Source organism: Hemiscyllium ocellatum, chromosome 1 (genome assembly GCF_020745735.1).
Source record: "Hemiscyllium ocellatum isolate sHemOce1 chromosome 1, sHemOce1.pat.X.cur, whole genome shotgun sequence".
Taxonomy (NCBI): domain Eukaryota; kingdom Metazoa; phylum Chordata; class Chondrichthyes; order Orectolobiformes; family Hemiscylliidae; genus Hemiscyllium; species Hemiscyllium ocellatum.
This window is the reverse complement of record NC_083401.1, coordinates 1,613,736-1,634,273: the sequence shown is the minus strand read 5'-3', so window position 1 is coordinate 1,634,273 and position 20,538 is coordinate 1,613,736. Positions and strand designations below refer to the sequence as shown.

Genomic DNA, 20,538 nt, shown 5'->3' with positions numbered 1-20,538 from the left:
ATTGTTGATAACTGATGACTGCCATTTCTGCAGCACCTGGGGCTGGCTCAAGGTGAAAACAAAGGTTTTCATTGGTGCCTCCTGTTTCTAGGAAGAGGAGACTCTCCGAACCCAGGTGAAGGATCTTGAAGAGAAACTGGAAACTTTAAAAATGAAGAGAAACGAGGACCGAGCCAAACTGAAAGAGCTGGAGAAGTTCAAGATCCAGTTTGAGCAGCTGCAGGAATGGAAACAGAAGATGCAGGAACAGCAGAATGAACTCCAGCGGCAACTCAAAGATGCCAAAAAGGTGAATGTTCTGTCAGTGTGAGTCAGCATCAGCCTGTGTGTCCCAGCCACAGCTCACTGACTGTACTCAGTCAGTAACAGGAAGGGGACTCAGCTGCTTCTACACTCCTGACTATTGATGTCACCAGTTTGTGTCTCGTCACCGGGACAGCGTTCAGTCACCGCGCTCGTCACCGGGACAGCGTTCAGTCACCGCGCTCGTCACCGGGGCAGCGTTCAGTCACCGCGCTCGTCACCGGGACAGCGTTTAATCACCGCGCTCGTCACCGGGACAGCGTTTAATCACCGCGCTCGTCACCGGGGCAGCGTTCAGTCACCGCGCTCGGCACCGGGACAGCGTTCAGTCACCGCGCTCGTCACCGGGATAGCGTTCAGTCACCGCGCTCGTCACCGGGATAGCGTTCAGTCACCGCGCTCGTCACCGGGACAGCGTTCAGTCACCGCGCTCGTCACCGGGGCAGCGTTCAGTCACCGCGCTCGGCACCGGGACAGCGTTCAGTCACCGCGCTCGTCACCGGGACAGCGTTCAGTCACCGCGCTCGTCACCGGGACAGCGTTCAGTCACCGCGCTCGTCACCGGGACAGCGTTCAATCACCGCGCTCGTCACCGGGACAGCGTTCAGTCACCGCGCTCGTCACCGGGACAGCGTTCAGTCACCGCGCTCGGCACCGGGACAGCGTTCAGTCACCGCGCTCGGCACCGGGACAGCGTTCAGTCACCGCGCTCGGCACCGGGACAGCGTTCAGTCACCGCGCTCGGCACCGGGACAGCGTTCAATCACCGCGCTCATCACCGGGACAGCGTTCAGTCACCGCGCTCGTCACCGGGACAGCGTTCAGTCACCGCGCTCGTCACCGGGACAGCATTCAGTCACCGCGCTCGTCACCGGGGCAGCGTTTAATCACCGTGCTCGGCACCGGGACGGCGTTTAATCACCGTGCTTGGCACCGGGAAGGCATTTAATCACAGCGCTTGTTACTGAGATAGCGTTTAATCACCGCACTCATTCCCGGGACAGTGTTTAATCACCACGCTTGTTACCGGAGCCATTTTTAATCACTGGGGTTATTCTTATTCACATTTGGGAAAAATTTGGGCTTATTAGCAATCGGCAGCACAGCTTTGTGTGAGGGAGGTCGTATCTCACAAACCTGACTGAATTCTTCAGGTAGTGTTAATGGTGATTGATGAAGAGAGAGCAGTAGATGCTGTCTATATGGAGTTTAGCAAGGCCTTTGACAAGGTCCCTCATGGCAGGCTGGTACAAAAGCTGAAGTCCCATGGGATCTGGGGTGAGCTGGGAAGATGGCTTCGTCATAGAAGAGAGACCAGCGAGGGAAGAGTGCTTTTCTGACTGGAGATCTGTAACTAGTGGTGTCCCGCAGGGATCAGTACCGGGACCCCTGTGCTTTGTAATATGTATAAATGATTTGAGGGAGTATGTAGATGGTCTGCTGAGTAAGTTTGTGGATGACACGATGATTGGGGGAGCTGTGGATAGTGAGGAGGTTTGTCAGAGGACACAGCAGCATATAGACAGGCTGGAGACATGGGACAGAGAAATGGCAGATGGAGGTTAATCCAGCCAAATGTGAGATGATGCATTTTGAAAAGTCTAATGCAGGAGGGAAGTATACGGTAAATGGCAGAACCCTTAGTAGCAAGAACATACAGAGGGGTCTAGGTGGAGGGGTCCACAGCTCTAAACGTGGCCCCACAAGTGGATAAAGTAGTCAGGCTTGTCTTCATTGGTCAGGGCATGGACTACAACAATTGGCAAGTCACGTTGCAGCTGTATACAACTTTAGTGAGGCCATGTTTAGAATATTGTGTACATTTCTGGTTACCGCACTCCCAGGAGGATGTGGAGGTTTTGGAGAGGGTACAGAACAGTTTAACAGGATGTTGCCTGGTTTGGAGGGTACTAGCTATGAGGCACAATTGGACAAATGCTACTTGTTTCCACTCGAACACTGAAGGAGGAGGGGTGGCCTGATAGAAATTGACAAACTTATGAGAGGCGTGGATAGAATGGACAGTTGGAGTCTTTTTCCCAGATAGAAATGTCAGTTACTGGGAGACACCGGTTTAAGGTAAAATGGGGAAGGTTTAAAGGAGATGTGAGAGGCAGATTATTTACACAGTGGGTGCTATATGCCTGGAATGTGCTGACAGAGGTGATGGTAGAGGGAGCCTGACAAGACGCCCTGACAGGTACCTGAATAGGCAGGGATCCCGACTGCACCGAGGTGAAACGTGGTTAGTTTAGAGAGGCATTGTGAGTCAGCACAGTCTTGGTGGATCGAAGGGCCTGCTTCCATGCAGTCGTGGTGTTTATTGCTGGGGCTGTGGTCCTTTACGTCTCTCTGATTAATGTCAGGGGCTGGTTAATGTCTCCACTCTGTATTTGACCTGATGAGAATATATTGGCCCTGTGTTTATTGCCTCACTCTTTAGGAAGCGAAGGATGCTCTGGAAGCCCGAGACCGCTACATGGAGGAGATGGCTGACACAGCGGATGCCATTGAAATGGCCACTCTAGACAAAGAGATGGCAGAGGAGCGAGCAGAATCTCTCCAACTGGAGGTGGACAGCTTGAAGGAGAAAATTGAGGAGTTGACAATGGACCTGGAGATCCTGAAGCATGAGATTGAAGAGAAAGGTGAAACTGTGCACCAGGTTGAGTATGGGACTGCGCGGCACGGTAAACAGCACGGTAATTCCACGTTAGTGAGACAAGGTCATGAGGGGCAGGGATTCACACCAGGCTGACAGGCCCACGTTGTACTGAGTGCTGAGGGTCAGTGCAGAGCGAATGGTGGACAGGGTGATGGGTTTGTGGGAACTGTATTAAGGCTGGATTTCCTGTGTACAGGGACTGATGGAGCTGCCTCCAGTTACCAGGTCAAACAGCTCGAGGAACAGAACGGCCGGCTGAAGGAAGCTCTTGTCAGGTTTGTGACAGAATGGTTTGGGTGTCTCCCTCTAGCTCTGTGCCTCCTGTTTCAATCTGCATCTCTGAGTCTCTCTCTCTTTCATGGCTTTTTTTTGTTGGTATATCTGACTCACCACATCCCTCTGTCACTTGGCTTCTTTCTCTTGTCTGTCTCTCTCCCTCTCTCTGTCTGTCTCTCTCTCTCTCTGTCTGTCTCTGTATGTGTCTCTGTCTCTCTCTCTCTCTCTGTCTGCATGTGTCTCTCTGTCTGTCTCTGTCTGTCTGTCTCTCTCTCTCTCTCTCTCTCTCTCTCTGTCTTAGCCATACCCCCTCTATATGTGTGTCTCTCTCTTTCTCAGCCCTACCCTCTGTGTGTGTCTCTGTCTCTCTCCCTCTCTCTGTCTGTCTGTCTCTCTCTCTTTCTCTCTGTCTGTCTCTGTGTGTCTCTCTCTCTCTCTGTCTCTCTCTCTCTCTCTCTCTCTCTCTCTCTCTCTCTGTCTGCATGTGTCTCTCTGTCTGTGTCTCTCTGTCTTAGCCATACCCCCTCTATATGTGTGTCTCTCTCTCTTTCTCAGCCCTACCCTCTGTGTGTGTCTCTGTCTCTCTCTCTCTCTCTCTGATCCCTTCCCCCATCTGACCCCATGCCCCCTTCCTCACTCTGACCCCCCCTCCACCCAGACACCCCTCTGACCACACCCTCCGACTTCCCTCGTCTCCCATGTGACCCTCTGACCCCCCCCGAGAGCCCAACCCCACCGTCGCCCACTCTGACCCTCCCAACCCCCTCAAACCTCTGAACCCCCTGACCTGTCCTCCCCATACCCGACATCCACCCTCCCTCTCCATCCTCCTCAGTCCCTCCCTGTAACCCCTTTCTCCCTCCCTGTAACCCCTTTCTCCCTCCCTCTAACACACTCCGTCTCCATCTCTCACCCACTCCCTCTCTCTCACCCCCATCTCCCTCCCTCTTACCCCCTCCCTTCCTCTCACCCCTATCTCTGTGTCTCTCTCTATCATGCCCCACCCCTCTTTCCCTCTCTCTGTCTCTCAGCCTTCCCTCCCCTTCTCTCTCTTTCTCACACCCTCCCCCTCCTCGCTCCTTCCCTTCCCCTCTCCCCCCCACCCCTCTTCCCCTCCCCCTCTCATCCTGCCTCTCTCTTCCCCGACTCCCTCACCGATTCCCCTCCACCTTCCTCTGGCTCCCTCCTCCCTCTCTGAACGTCCCCCTCACCCCCGTCTGTCCCCCGATCTCTCTCTCTGTCTCTCTCCCTCTCCCTCTCCCTCTCCCTCTCCCTCTCCCTCTATCTCTCTCTCTCTCTCTCTCTCTCTCTCTCTCTCTCTCTCTCTCTCTTCCCCCTCCCAACATGCCCCCTCTGTCTGATGACCACCTGACCTCCTGCAATCTCTGACCCCCACCCCACTTTACTCTCTACATCCCCTTTCCCTTTCCCAGCATGCAGCACCCTCTTCTTTTTTAAACTGTTTCTGGTTTAAACCTTTTTCCCATGTTTCCGTTCTGGGAGACAGACGGTGAATACCTGCCTCATCCCTGCCTCTCAGAATGGGACCCAGTTTGATCAGGTCACCCCTCAGCCACTGACACTGCAGCAGACACTATCCAAGTCTGTCCAATCCAATCCAATCCAGGCATCATCCCAGGGAACCTCCCACACCCTCCCCAAAGCCTGTGTACTTTCATCCCAAGATCCCTCTGTATATCAGTGCTCCGAATGGTCCTGCCATTTACTGTACACTTTCCTCTTGGATTTATTAGACTCCATCTCCATTTCTCCACCCAACTTTCCAATTGGTCTGTATCCTGCTGCATCCTTTGATAGCTTTTCTCAGTATCTGCATCGTCATTAATTTTCATGTCATCTGTAAACTTACTAATGAGACCACTGACATTTTCAATCTAATCATTTATATATATATATATTTACAACTGACAGAGGTCCCAGCTGTGATCTTTGTGGAACACCACTGTGGTCACAAAAACATCCCTCTCCAATGATCCACTCACCTCGATGACCAAACCAATTTGCATCCAACTCATCTTGAATGCTGTGTGACGTATAGGGTCATTGAGGCATTCAGCACAGAAACAGACCCCCATGCAAACCAAACATCTCAATCTGCCCTTCTCCCATTTGCCAGCACCTGGCCCATATCCCTCCAAACCCTTCCCATTCACATACCCATCCCGATACCTTTTAAATGTTTTCATTGTACCAGCCTCCACCATTTCCTGTGGTAGCTCATTCCATACACACCACCACCCTCTACATGAAAATATTACCCCTTAGGTCCCTTTAATATCTTTTCCCTCTCACCCGAAGCCTGTGGCCTCTAGTTCTGGACTCCCCCATCCCAGGGAAAATACTCAACCTCTGATGCTCCAGGAAAAACCGCCCCAGACTGTTCAGCCTCTCCCTATAGCTCAAGTCCTCCAACTCTGGCAACATCCTTGTAAACCTTTTCTGCACCCTCTCTAGTTTAACAGCATCCTACCAGAAGGGGGGGGGGGAGACCAGAACTGCACGCAGTATTCCAGAAGTAACCTCCCCAATGGTCCTATACAGCCACAACATCACCTCCCAACTCAATGCACTGACCAATGCTAAATACCACCTTCACCACCCTATCTACCTGTGCCTCCACTTTGAAGGAACATAGAACAATACAGCACAGAACAGGCCCTTCAGCCCTCGATGTTGCACTGTCCTGTGAGCTATTCTCAGCCCATCCCCCTACACTATCCCATCATCATCCATGTGCTTATCCAAGGATTGTTTAAATCTCCCTCATGTGGCTGAGTTAACTACATTGGCAGGTCGGGCATTCCATGCCCTTACCACTCTCTGAGTAAAGAACCTGCCTCTGACATCTGTCTTAAATCTATCACCCCTCAATGTGTAGTTATGTTCCCTCGTACAAGCTGACGTCATCTTCCTAGGAAAAAGACTCTCACTGTCCACCCTATCTAATTCTCTGATTATCTTGTATGTCTCCATCCAATCCCCGCTTAGCCTTCTTCTTTCCAATGAGAACAGATCCAAGTCCCTCAGCCTTTCCTCATAAGACCTTCCCTCCAGACCAGGCAACATCCTGGTAAATCTCCTCTGCACCTTTCCCAATGTTTCCACATCCTTCCTGTAATGGGGCGACCAGAACTGTACACAATATTCCAAGTGTGGCCACACCACGTCAACTGCCCTCCCCTTATCCACATGTTTGGTCACCTTCTCAAAAAACTGAGACACAACCTTGACAAAACCATGTTGACGATCTGAAATCAAATTGTTGCTTGCTAGATGATTATAAATCTCTCTTATAATCCTTTCCAAAACCTTTCCTCCAACAGAAGTAAGGCTCACTGGTCTATAATTACCTGGGTCATCTCTGCTGCCCTTCTTGAACAAGGGTACTGCATTTCCAATCCCTCCAGTCCTCTGGTATCAAAGACCCAGCAATCACCCCCCTGGCTTCCCAGAGAATCCTTGGAAAAATCCCATCCAGCCCAGGGGACTTGTCTACAGATTAGACTTACAGATTAGATTAGACTTACAGTGTAGAAACAGGCCCTTCGGCCCAACAAGTCCACGCCGAAGCGCAACCCACCCACACCCCTACATTTACCCCTTACCTAACACTACGGGCAATTTAGCATGGCCAATTCACCTGACCCGCACATCTTTGGAATGTGGGAGGAAACCGGAGCACCCGGAGGAAACCCACGCAGACACGGGGAGAACGTGCAAACTCCACACAGTCTGTCGCCTGAGTCGGGAATTGAACCCGGGTCTCAGGCGCTGTGAGGCAGCAGTGCTAACCACTGTGCCACCGTGCCGCCCACTACTTTCACTCCTTCAAGAATTGATAGCACCTGTTCGTAACTAACCTCGATCCTTTCTAGTCTAATATCTTGTACCTCATGCTTCTCGTACCTCATCCTTTTATTCCTCACATACCGATAGAAAGCTTTAGGGTTCTCCTTTATTCTATTTGCTAAAGACTGCTCGTGTCCTCTCTTTGTTCTTCCTATCCCTCTCTTTAAATCCTTCCTCGCTGATCTGTAACTCTCCATCGCCTCATCTGAACCATCTTATCACATCAAACATAAGCATCTTCCTTCTTCTGCTGAACAAGAGATACAATTTCTGTAGTAAACCACGGTTCCCTTACCTTATCACTTCCTCCCTGCCTGTCAGGGACATATCTATCGAAGACACGCAATATCTGTTCCTTAAACCAGCTCCACATTTCCATTGTCCCCATCCCCTGCATTTTGCTCCCCCATTCTATGTGGGCGGCACAGTGGGAGTTTGCACATTCTCCCTGTGTCTGCGTGGGTTTCCTCTGGGTGCTCCAGTTTCCTCCCACAGTCCAAAGATGTGTGGGTCAGGTGAATTGGCCATGCTAAATTGCCTGTAGTGTTAGGTAAGGGGTAATGTAGGGGAATGGGTGGGAAGCGCTTTGGTGGGTCGGTGTGGACTTGTTGGGCCGAAGGGCCTGTTTCCACACTGTAAGTAATCTAATCTAATCTAATCTATGCCTCCTAACACTTGCCTAATCGCATAATAATTGCCCTTGCCCCATCGACAACTCTTGACCTGTGGCTAAACTCAATGTAACTGAATTATGGTCACTCTCTCCAAAGTGCTCACCTACAACTAAACCAAACGCCTGGCCTGGTTCATTCCCAAGCACCAGACCCAGTGTGGCCTCCCCTCTTGTTGGCCCTTTGACATCCTGTGTCAGGAAACACTCCTGTACACATTGGACACAAACTGATCCATCCGACATACCAGAGGTATAACATTTCCAATCAAAGTTGGGGAAGATAAAGTCCCCCATAATGACCATCCTGTTCCTCTCACTCCTACCCAGGTTAATGTTGCTAATCCTCTCTTCCACCTCCCTGGAACTCTGCAGAGGCCTATAAAAAACTCCAAGCAGTGTGACCTCTGCTCTCCTGTTTCTGACCTCAGCCCACACTACCTCCGTTCAAAGTTTGGGAGAAGATTTGTAGCTCGGGTGCTCGTTGTTGTGCTTCTGTTCGCCGAGCTGGGAATTTGTGTTGCAGACGTTTTGTCCCCTGTCTAGGTGACATCCTCAGTGCTTGGGAGCCTCCTGTGAAGCGCTTCTGTGATCTTTCCTCCGGCATTTGTAGTGGTTTGTCTCTGCCGCTTCCGGGTGTCAGTTCCAGCTGTCCGCTGCAGTGGCCACTAGGACTCGTAACAGCACACAAACCAACAGCCACTCTCAGACAACAACCCACCAGGACAAAGGACCCGATACCCAGCGTGAGCAAAATCAGTGTAGTGTACAAAGTCCCATGCAAGGACTGCACAAAACACTACATAGGACAAACAGGAAGACAGCTAACAACCCGCATCCATGAACACCGACTAGCCACGAAACAACACGATCAGCTATCCTTAGTAGTCACACACTCAGACAACAAGCAACATGAGTTCGACTGGGACAACACTACTATTAAAGGACAAGCCAAACAGAGAACAGCCAGGGAATTCCTAGAGGCATGGCACTCATCCCCAGATTCTATCAATAAGCACATCGACCTGGACCCAATATACCGGCCACTGCAACGGACAGCTGGAACTGACAACTGGAAGCGGCAGATACAAGCCACTATAAAAGGAAAGATCACAGAAGCTCTTCACAGGAAGCTCCCAAGCACCTAGAAAGGGGATGAAACATCTGCAACACAGATTCCCAGCTCGGCGAACAGAACCACAACTACCTCAGGAGATGAGTCATCAAAAGTTCTGTCAGCCACCGTTGTACTGTCCTTGACTAACAAGGCCACGCCTCCCCCTCTTTTAACCGCCTTGCCTGTTCTTAATGAAAGATCTAAACCCTGGAACCTGCAGCATCCATTCCTCACCCTGCTCTATCCATGTCCCTGAAATGACCACAACATTGAAGTCCCAGGTACCTATCCATGCTGCAAGCTCACCTACCTTATTCCGGATACTTCTGGTGTTGAAGTAGACACACTTCAAACCACTTCGCTGTCTGCCAGCACATTCCTGTGACCCTGAAATCCTGTCCCTGTCCTTCCTACTCTCATCCTCCTGTGCACTGCAGCTACCCCTCCAGTTCCCAGCCCCCTGCTGAGCTAGTTTAAACCCACCCGAATAGCACCAGCACATTTCCCACCCAGGATATTAGTACCCCTCTGGTTCAAGTGAAGACCGTCCTGTTTTTACAAGTCCCACCTTCCCCAGAATGAGCCCCAGTTATCCAAGAACCTCAAACCCTCCCTCCTGCACCATCCTTGCAACCACGGGTTCAGCTGATATCTCTCCCTATTCCTTGTCTCACTATCACATGGCACAGGTAACAATCCAGAGATAACAACAACTCGGTTTGTTCTAGCTCTCAGCTTCCACCCTAGCTCCCTGAAATCCTGCCTTACATCCCTATCCCTCTGTCTACCTATGTCGTTGGTACCTACATGGACAACGACTTGAGGCTGGTCACCCTCTCCCTTCAGGATCCCAAAGATATGACCCGAGACATCACGGACCCTGGCACCTGGGAGGCAACACACCAACCATGAGTCTCGTTTGTTCCCAACAAACCTTCGATCTGAGCCTCAAACTATCGAGTCCCCTATACATCTGTTCAATGACACTCATCGGAACCCTATCATAAATCTTGCTCTTGCTCTCTCTAATTGTTGTGGTGATCATCGTGGTGGGGAGTGGGCTTAGGCGTGTTTCTGTTGCTGATTCTCTGCTTTCCCACCAGAATGCGGGATCTATCTGCTTCAGAGAAGCAGGAGCATAGCAAGCTGCAGAAGGTCATGGAGAAAAAGTGTAATGAGCTGGAGAGCCTGAGACAACAACGGGAGAAACTGCTGGAGGAAATGACACAGGCTGAAAAGACCATTGATGAGCTGAAGGAGCAGGTGAGAGCACAGAGGCGTCTGCTTTGAAACTGAGAGGGGAATTCACAATCAGACTTTGGCCTATCTATTCTGCACCAACAACCCTACACCAGACTCCTTTTCCTGCACTTGACCCAGAGCCTAGAACGATATGACATTTCAAGTGCTCATCCAAAACACTTTTGAGATTTCCCCCCCCCCCTCCACTACCTTCTCAGCAGGACATCCAGATCACCAGCTTCAAGGTGAGAAATGTGACTTCAATTCCCCTGAAACCTCCTGCCTGCCTTGTTAACATTCTGCCCCTTTGTTCTTGACTCTTGAACTAAGGGGACAGTTGCTTCCTGTCCATGCCCCTCATAATCCTCGATTATACACCCCGCTCAGCCTTCTCTGTTCCAAAGAGCGCCTCCATCACTGAAATGTTCCATCCCAGACAACATCCTGGTGAATCTCCCTCTGTACCTGCCCCAGTACAATCCCATCCACCCCATCGTGTCGGGACCTGAACTGCCCCCAGTCCTGAGGTGGCCTCAGAAAACCCTGTTCCTATCATCCCTGTCCCTGCTCCTATCATCCAAACCAGGACTGGGAGAACAGGAAGTATCCTGTACATCTTCTGAATTACTCTCTTCACCATCCCTCCTGACCTTCCACTGTCTGATGCTGAACATTCTGTCCACAGCAAAGGGCTCAGCTTTATCCCTCTGCGTCCCCACCTTTCATGAATTTCAGACATGACATGATATCAAACTCTCCTTCCACCGCCTTCGCCTCAGTGCCCATTCCTTTGGACAAGAGCCCTCTTCCCTTCACCCAGCTCCAACACTCCCCCAGCATGTGGACCCCTCCCTCTGGCCTTTTACCTACATTTGATCTGTTCATTGGGAGCTGGCGATATGACATCGGTCACCTCAATTTCTCTGCTCCCTCCTTACTCAATCCAGTCTGTCTCTCTCCAAACTAACTCTGCTCTGTGTGCTCAGACCCAACCCTGGCTTTGTTATGAAGCCTGTCGACAAGGGTGGTGCTGGTGTTGTCTGGCGTATTGACCTGTATATTGCAGATGCTGAGGGTCAGCTCTTGGATACTCCGCCCCCCCCCCCCCCAAATTCTAAACTCCAGCGAGTACAGATCCAGGGTCCTCAATCACTCCTCATATGACAAGCCCTTCATCCCCAGGATCATTCTTGGAAACCCCAACACGAGCACATCCTTGGATACAAGGCCCAAAGCTGCTCTCAATATTCCAACCAGAGTCTCCGACAGCCCAACAATACATTTGTATCTCTTGTATTCTGGCCCTCTTGAAATGAAAGCTAACGTTGCATTTGCCTTCCTAACTGGCACCAACGGCCGCTGCCAACCGTGACGTCACTTCCGCCCCCACCGACCTCAGAGCCTCCGCGATCGCCGCCCATACAACCGCTTCCACGATCACCAGGAAGATCGCCGACAGATTCGCGACCCCCGCGGCTACCGGGAATGACTACAGTACTTCCGTCGCCACAGCCATTTCCGCCCCCACTGACATCACTAACCTGCAGGACCACAACGCCTCAGGTTTCCCCGCCCCCACGCCGACTTTTGCTACCACACGTAACCCCGCCCCCACGCTTATTTACGTCACGACGCATGACCCCGCCCCCACGCTTGACCCCGCCCCCACACCGAGCAACATCACCATGTCTAACCCCGCCCCTACGTCGATCTCTGTCCCCGCCCCTAACCCCGCCCCCACCCCCAGCTCCAGTCCCACACCAGGTCCTAGCTCCCAGCCTTGCTGGATCTTCACCATCCCTCCAGATCTCCCCCTCTCTGAGGATGAAAGATCAGTCCTCAGCAGAGGCCTCACCTTCGTTCCCCTACGCCCTCGGATTAATGAGTTCAACACGCGGCGAGATATTGAACAATTCTTCCGCCGCCTTCGCCTCCGTGCCTACTTTCACAACCAAGACTCCCGCCCACCCTCTGACGACCCCTTCTCCCGCCTCCAACACACCCCATCCACCTGGACACCCCGTACTGGCCTCTTACCCGCCCTCGACCTCTTTATAGCCAACTGCCGCCGTGACATTAACCGACTCAACCTGTCCACCCCTCTCACCCACTCCAACCTCTCACCCTCAGAACGTGCAGCCCTCCACTCCCTCCGCTCCAACCCCAACCTCACCATCAAACCCGCAGACAAGGGAGGCGCGGTGGTAGTTTGGCGCACCTACCTTTATACCGCTGAGGCCAAACGCCAGCTCGCGGACACCTCCTCTTATCGCCCCCTTGACCATGACCCCACCTCCCACCACCAAACCATCATCTCCCAGACCATCCATGACCTCATCACCTCAGGGGATCTCCCATCCACCGCCTCCAACCTCATAGTCCCACAACCCTGCACCGCCCGTTTCTACCTCCTGCCCAAAATCCACAAACCTGCCTGCCCCGGCCGACCCAATGTCTCAGCCTGCTCCTGCCCCACCGAACTCATCTCCCAATACCTCGACACGGTCCTGTCCCCTTTAGTCCAAGAACTCCCCACCTACGTTCGGGACACCACCCACGCCCTCCACCTCCTCCAGGATTTTCGCTTCCCCGGTCCCCAACGCCTTATTTTCACGATGGACATCCAGTCCCTGTACACCTCCATCCCCCATCACGAAGGACTCAAAGCCCTCCGCTTCTTCCTTTCCCGCCGCACCAACCAGTACCCTTCCACTGACACCCTCCTTCGACTGACTGAACTGGTCCTCACCCTGAATAACTTCTCTTTCCAATCCTCCCACTTCCTCCAAACTAAAGGAGTTGCCATGGGCACCCGCATGGGCCCCAGCTATGCCTGTCTCTTCGTAGGATATGTGGAACAGTCCATCTTCCGCAACCACATGGGCACCACCCATAGAACATAGAAGGATACAGCGCAGTACAGGCCCTTCGGCCCTCGATGTTGCGCCGACCGAATCCTACCTAACCTATACTAGCCCAATAACTTCCAAATGCCTATCCAATGCCCGTTTAAATGACCATAAAGAAGGAGAGTTCACCACTGATACGGGCAGGGCATTCCATGAACTCACAACCCGCTGTGTGAAGAATCTACCCCTAACATCTGTCCTATACCTACCACCCCTTAATTTAAAGCTATGTCCCCTAGTAACACCTGACTCCATTAGCGGTAAAAGGTTCTTAGTATCTACCCTATCTAAACCCCTAATCATCTTATACACTTCTATCAGATCTCCCCTAAACCTTCTCTTCTCCAATGAGAACAGCCCCAAGTGCCTCAGCCTTTCCTCATAAGATTTTCCTACCATTCCAGGCAACATCCTGGTAAACCTCCTCTGCACTCGTTCTAAAGCTTCCACATCCTTCCTATAGTATGGCGACCAAAACTGCACACAATACTCCAGATGAGGCCTCACCAGAGTCTTATACAACTGCAACATGACCTCAGGACTCCGGAACTCAATTCCTCTACCAATAAAGCCCAGTACACCATATGCCTTCCTCACAGCACTATTTACCTGGGTGGCAACTTTCAGAGATCTGTGTACATGGACACCAAGATCCCTCTGCTCATCCACACTACCAAGTAGCCTACCATTAGCCCAGTAATCCATCATCTTGTTATTCCTACCAAAGTGAACGACTTCGCACTTAGCTACATTGAATTCCATTTGCCACATTTCCGCACAGCTCTGCAACTTATCTATATCCCGCTGTAACCTACCACTTCCTTCCTCACTATCCACAACTCCACCGACTTTTGTGTCATCCGCAAACTTGCTTACCCAGCTTTCAAGTCCTTCCTCTAGATCATTTATAAAGATAACAAAAAGCAATGGTCCCAAAACAGATCCTTGTGGTACACCGCTAGTAACTGCGCTCCAAGATGAACATAATCCATCAACTACTACCCTCTGTCTCCTTCCAGCCAGCCAATTCCTAATCCAAACCTCTAATGTATCCTCAATGCCATACCTCCGAAGTTTTAGCATTAGCCTACCATGGGGAACCTTATCGAACGCCTTACTAAAATCCATATACACAACATCTACTGCTTTACCCTCGTCCACTTCCTTAGTCACCTTCTCAAAGAACTCAATAAGGTTTGTGAGGCACGACCTGCCCTTCACAAAACCATGCTGGCTATCCCTGATCACGTTATTCCTACCCAGATGTTCATAAATCTTATCCCTTACCATTCTTTCTAAGACTTTGCCCACCACTGAAGTCAGACTCACTGGCCTATAGTTACTAGGGCTATCCCTACTCCCTTTCTTGAACAATGGGACCACATTCGCTATCCTCCAGTCCTCTGGTACTATTCCCGTTGACAATGACGACATAAAAATCCAGGCCAATGGCTCTGCTATCTCCTCCCTAGCTTCCCATAGGATCCTGGGGTAAATGCCATCAGGCCCAGGAGACTTATCTATATTCATCCTTTCCAATATTCCCAAAACCTCTTCCCTGCATATTTCCAGGGCATCCATTCTAATTATTTGTGATTCCATATTCACATCAGCAACAGTGTCCTGTTCCTGAGTGAATACTGATGAAAAGTACTGATTTAATGTCTCTCCAATCTCCTCCGCCTCCACACACAACTTCCCACTACTATCCTTGACTGGACCGATACCTACCCTAGTCATCCTTTTATTCTTGACATACCTATAGAAAGCCTTTGGGTTTTCCCTAATCCTACCAGCTAAAGACTTTTCATGTCCCCTTCTCGCTTCTCTTAGCTCCCTCTTTAGCTCCTTCCTGGCTACCTTATAACTCCCAATCGCCCCTACTGAACCTTCACGCCTCATCTTTACATATGCCGCCGCCTTCCCTTTCACAAGGGACTCCAATTCCTTACTAAACCACGGCTGCCTCACAAGGCCCTTTACACCATGCCTGACTGGTACATACCTATCGAGGACACGCAGTAGCTGCTCCTTGAACACTCCCCACATCTCATTAGTGTTCTTCTCTTGAAGCCTGTTTTTCCAATCCACACATCCTAAGTCATGCCTCACTGCATCATAATTTCCCTGCCCCCAGCTATAGCTCTTGCCCTGCGGCGCACGATTATCCCTCTCCATCACTAAAGTAAAAGTCACCGAGTTGTGGTCACTGTCCCCGAAGTGCTCACCTACCTCCAAGTCTAACACCTGGCCTGGTTCATTACCTAGAACCAAATCCAATATAGCCTCCCCTCTTGTTGGCCTGTCGACATATTGTGTCAGGAAACCCTCCTGCACACATTGTACAAACACCGACCCATCTAATGAACTCGAGCTATAGCTCTCCCAGTCAATATCTGGGAAGTTAAAGTCCCCCATAACAACCACCCTGCTACCTTCACTCTTTTCCTGAATCATCCTCGCAATATTATCCTCTACTTCTCTAGGACTATTAGGAGGCCTGTAGAAAACACCTAACAGGGTGACCTCACCTTTCCTATTTCTAACCTCAGCCCAAACTACCTCAGATGGCAAGTCCTCTTCCATCGTCCATTCCACTGCTGTGATACTGTCTTTGACAAGTAATGCCACGCCTCCCCCTTTTTTACCCCCATGTCTGATCCTACTAAAACATTTGAACCCTGGAACGTGCAACAGCCATTCTTGTCCCTGTTCTACCCACGTCTCTGTAATGGCCACAACATCGAAGTCCCAGGTACCAACCCACGCTGCAAGTTCACCTACCTTATTCCTTATACTTCTGGCATTGAAGTATACACACTTCAATCCACCTTTCTGGTTACAGGCACCCTCCTTAGAGATCGCTGCATTATTCCTAACCTCCCTACACTCAAGGTCCTGTACCCTAAAGCTACAGTCCTGGTTCCCATGCCCCCGCGGAGTTAGTTTAAACCCCCCACCTTTTCCTCCGCTACATCGATGACTGTATCGGCGCTGCCTCGTGCTCCCACGAGGAGGTTGAACAGTTCATCAACTTTACTAACACCTTCCATCCCGACCTCAAATTCACCTGGACTGTCTCAGACTCCTCCCTCCCCTTCCTAGACCTTTCCATTTCTATCTCGGGCGACCGACTCAACACAGACATCTATTATAAACCGACTGACTCCCACAGCTACCTGGACTACACCTCCTCCCACCCTGCCCCCTGTAAAAACTCCATCCCATATTCCCAATTCCTTCGTCTCCGCCGCATCTGCTCCCAGGAGGACCAGTTCCAATACCGTACAGCCCAGATGGCCTCCTTCTTCAAGGACCGCAGATTCCCCCCAGACGTGATCGACGATGCCCTCCACCGCATCTCCTCCACTTCCCGCTCCTCCGCCCTTGAGCCCCGCCCCTCCAACCGCCACCAAGACAGAACCCCACTGGTTCTCACCTACCACCCCACCAACCTCCATATACAACGTATCATCCGCCGTCATTTCCACCACCTCCAAACGGACCCCACCACCAGGGATATATTTCCCTCCCCTCCCCTATCAGCGTTCCACAAAGACCACTCCCTTCGTGACTCCCTCGTCAGGTCCACAGCCCCCACCAACCCAACCTCCACCCCCGGCACCTTCCCCTGCAACCGCAGGAAATGTAAAACTTGCGCCCACACCTCCTCCCTCACTTCCCTCCAAGGCCCCAAGGGATCCTTCCATATCCGCCACAAGTTCACCTGTACCTCCACACACATCATCTATTGCATCCGCTGCACCCGATGTGGCCTCCTCTATATTGGGGAGAAGGGCCGCCTACTTGCGGAACGCTTCAGGGAACACCTCCGGGACGCCCAGACCAACCAACCCAACCACCCCGTGGCTCAACACTTTAACTCTCCCTCCCACTCCACCGAGGACATGCAGGTCCTTGGACTACTCCACCAGCAGAACATAACAACACGACGGCTGGAGGAGGACCGCCTCATCTTCCGCCTGGGAACCCTCCAACCACAAGGGATGAACTCAGATTTCTCCAGTTTCCTCATTTCCCCTCCCCCCACCTTGTCTCAGTCGATTCCCTTGAACTCAGCACCGCCCTCCTAACCTGCAATCCTCTTCCTGACCTCTCCGCCCCCACCCCACTCCGGCCTATCACCCTCACCTTGACCTCCTTCCACCTATCACATCTCCATCGCCCCCTCCCCCTAGTCCCTCCTCCCTACCTTTTATCTTAGCCTGCTGGACACTTTCCTCATTCCTGATGAAGGGCTCTGGCCCGAAACGTCGAATTTCCTGTTCCTTGGATGCTGCCTGACCTGCTGCGCTTTAACCAGCAACACATTTTCAGCTGTTTGCCTTCCTAACTGCCAACTGAATCTGCACGTTAACGTTAGGAGAATCTGACTGAGGACTCCCAAGTCCCTTTCTGCTCCAGATTTCCAAAGCCTTTTCCGACTTTTAAAAAAACTGTATGCCTCTATTCTTTCTGCTAACACTTTCTGACACTATTCCATCTGCCACTTGTTTGCCCACTCTCCCAGCCTGTCCAAGCCCTCCTGCAGCCTCCCTACTTTCTCAACCTGACCTATCTTTCTGTCACCTGCAGGACTCAGTAACAATGCCCTCAGATCCTTCATGTACACGGTGAGTAGTTGTGCTGCCAACACTGACCACTGTGGAACCCCACACCCTGAAACAGACCCTTGATCCCCACTCTCTCTGTCTTCCCCCAACCAGCCAACCCTCTATCCATGCCAGTACGTTATCCCCAACACCATGGGCTGTTAGGTTATGTAGCAGCTTCCTGCACAGCACCTTGTCAAAGTCCTTCTGGAATCCAAATAGATCACACCCACTGGCTCTCCTCTGTCTAACTTGCTCTTGATCTCCTCCAAGAATCCGAACCAGTTTGTGTCAGGCATCAGGCCTGTTTTACCATGGACTTCCACAGACTCCACAATCTCACCCCTAATAATGGCCTCTCAAATCTTACCAAGGACTGAGGTCAGGCTACTGCCTCCCTCCTTTAAACAGCGGGTGTGACATTAGCCATTTCCCAGTCTTCAGTGACTCCTGAAAGATCACTGCTAATGCCTCCACAATCTCCTCAGTTACCTCCTTCAGAATTCCGGGGTGGAGTCCATCTGCTCCGAGTGATTTATCTCCCTTCAGATCTTTTTGGCTTCCCCAGCACCTTCTGCTCACTGATGGTGACTGCATTCCCCTCTGTGCCCTGACTGTGGGGACGTTCTGGTGTGCTGCTGGTGCTTTCCCCGATGAAAGCTGATGGAAAGTACTGTCCGAGTCCCTCCAGTGTATCTCCCTTCCCATTCCTACTTCCACAGCCTCCGTTTCCAATGGCCCAATGGCCACTCTTCCATCTTTTATAATACTAGCTCGTGCACTGTGGTATTCCATCGTCCCTCCCCATATTGCTGCCCACCCATCCTCAAACCAGATGGGATGCTTTCCCTTTTGCTTTGACGATGTCCCTGCCTTCCCCTGTCAGCCATGGTTGTCTCATACTGCCCTCAGTACGGTTCCTCTCCATCCTGGGCTCTCCGGAATTACTCCCAGAAACTCCTGCCAATGCTGCTCCACTGTCCCTCCATCCGGGCACCTCTGACCAGCTGCTCCCTCACGTCGTTATCATCACCTTTCCTCACTCGGAGAGGCTTTACACCCGACTCCAGCTCCTTCCCCTCACGCTGCAGGGTTTAGGTCCTGCCCCCGAGGGGTTCTCCCCCCCCCCCACCCCCACACCCCCCTCGGGGTTCCCCCACACCCCCCTCGGGGTTCCCCCACCCCAACCAAGGCAGCCCCCACACCCCCCATTGGGGTTCCCTCCCCCTGAACCAGTGCAGCCCCCACACCCCCCTCGGGGTTCCCTCCCCCTGAACCAGTGCAGCCCCCACACCCCCCTCGGGGTTCCCTCCCCCTGAACCAGTGCAGCCCCCACACCCCCCTCGGGGTTCCCTCCCCCTGAACCAGTGCAGCCTCAGCACACCTCATGAAACCCAGTGTTACCTGTTGATTCCTGACCCTTTCCATACTGTCTGTCCATGTCCTGGTCTGGAAGCTTGATTGATCCAGGTTGAGCAACTCCCCACCCCCACCTCCCCCCTCCCCGCCCCCCCCCCCCCCCCATCCCCGCCCACTTGCCCTGGATTGGGGCAGCTCCAAAAACACTCGAGAAGCTCAACACCACCCAGGACAAAGCAGCCCACGCTTGATTGGTATCCCATCCACAAACATCCACTCCCCCTCCCACCGATGCTCAATAGCAGTGGTGTGTATTATCTACAAGGTGCACTGCAGAAATTCACCAGAGATCCTCAGGCAGCACCTTCCAAACCCACACCCTCTTCCATCGAGAAGGACAAGGGCAGCAGATCCATGGGAACACCACCCCCTTCAGGTTCCCCTCCAAGCCCCTCCCCGTCCTGACTTTGAAATATATCGCCAATCCTTCAGTGTCGCTGGGTCAGAATCTGGGAATTCCCTCCTTCAGGGACATTGTGGGTCACCCCACAGCACATTGACTGCAGCAGGTCAAGGCAGCAGCTCACCCCCACCCTCTCAAGGGGCAATTAGGCTTCATCCGTCAGGGAAGTTGGGAAGTTATGTTGTATTTGTACAGGATGTTGGTGAGGATGCACTTGGAGGATTGTGTTCAGTTTTCATCACCTTGCTATAGGAAGGATGTCATTAAACTGGAAAGAGTGCAGAAGACATTTACAAGGATGCTGCCTGGACTCAAGGCTCTGAGTTACAGGGAGAGGTTGGATAAACTAGGACCTTTCTCTTTAGAGCGTAGGAGACTGAGGGGTGGGGGATGTTATACAAGTCTATAAGATCATGAGAGGCATGGATACGTGAATACACTCAGCCTCTTTCCCAGGGTTGGGGAATCGGGGACTGGATGACATCAGGTTAAGGTGAGAGGGGAAAGAGTAATAGGGAACCTGAGGGGAAACGTTTTTATACAGAGGGTGGTACACACGGGGAATGAGCTGCCAGTGGGTAGGTGGGTACATTAACAACATTTAAAAGGCATTTGGACAAATCCATGGATAGGAAAGGGTTAGAAGGATATGGGCCAAGTGCAGGGAGATGGGGATAGTCTGGTCAGCACGGAGCAGACTGGGCCGAAGGGTCTGTCTTCCTCCGTGCTGTGGTAGTCTGTAACTCTATCTAAGGATGGTCAGTTATAGCGTCACAGCATGGCAATGGACCTTTCAGTCCCATTAGTCAATGCCTAAACTAATCCACCTTTGTCTGAGTGTGACCACACCCCTTCACACCTTTCCTATTCATGTCCTTCTCCAGATGTCTTTTAAACATTGTAACTGTACCAGCATCCACCACTTCCTCTGACAGCTCAGCCCATGCACAAACCACACTGTGAAGAAATTGCCCCATGTGTCACGTTCACATTTTTCCCCTCTCGCCCTAAACCTGTGCTGCTGGACTAGCGCACCCCCGGGTTCCTCAGG

At 51.8% G+C, this 20,538-nt stretch overlaps 1 protein-coding gene across 3 annotated transcripts in view; it reads left to right on the top strand.

Annotated features, from left to right (window-relative positions):
• LOC132819861 (dynactin subunit 1-like) overlaps positions 1 to 20,538 on the top strand; it is a 188,068-nt gene that overhangs the window by 99,767 nt on the left and 67,763 nt on the right. For all 3 annotated transcript variants that reach the window (XM_060831889.1, XM_060831929.1, XM_060831802.1), the window contains exons 6-9: positions 92 to 289; positions 2,747 to 2,951; positions 3,165 to 3,243; positions 10,005 to 10,164. In XM_060831889.1, coding sequence (XP_060687872.1) covers positions 92 to 289; positions 2,747 to 2,951; positions 3,165 to 3,243; positions 10,005 to 10,164 — 642 coding nt within the window. The remainder of the gene's footprint in view (positions 1 to 91; positions 290 to 2,746; positions 2,952 to 3,164; positions 3,244 to 10,004; positions 10,165 to 20,538) is intronic.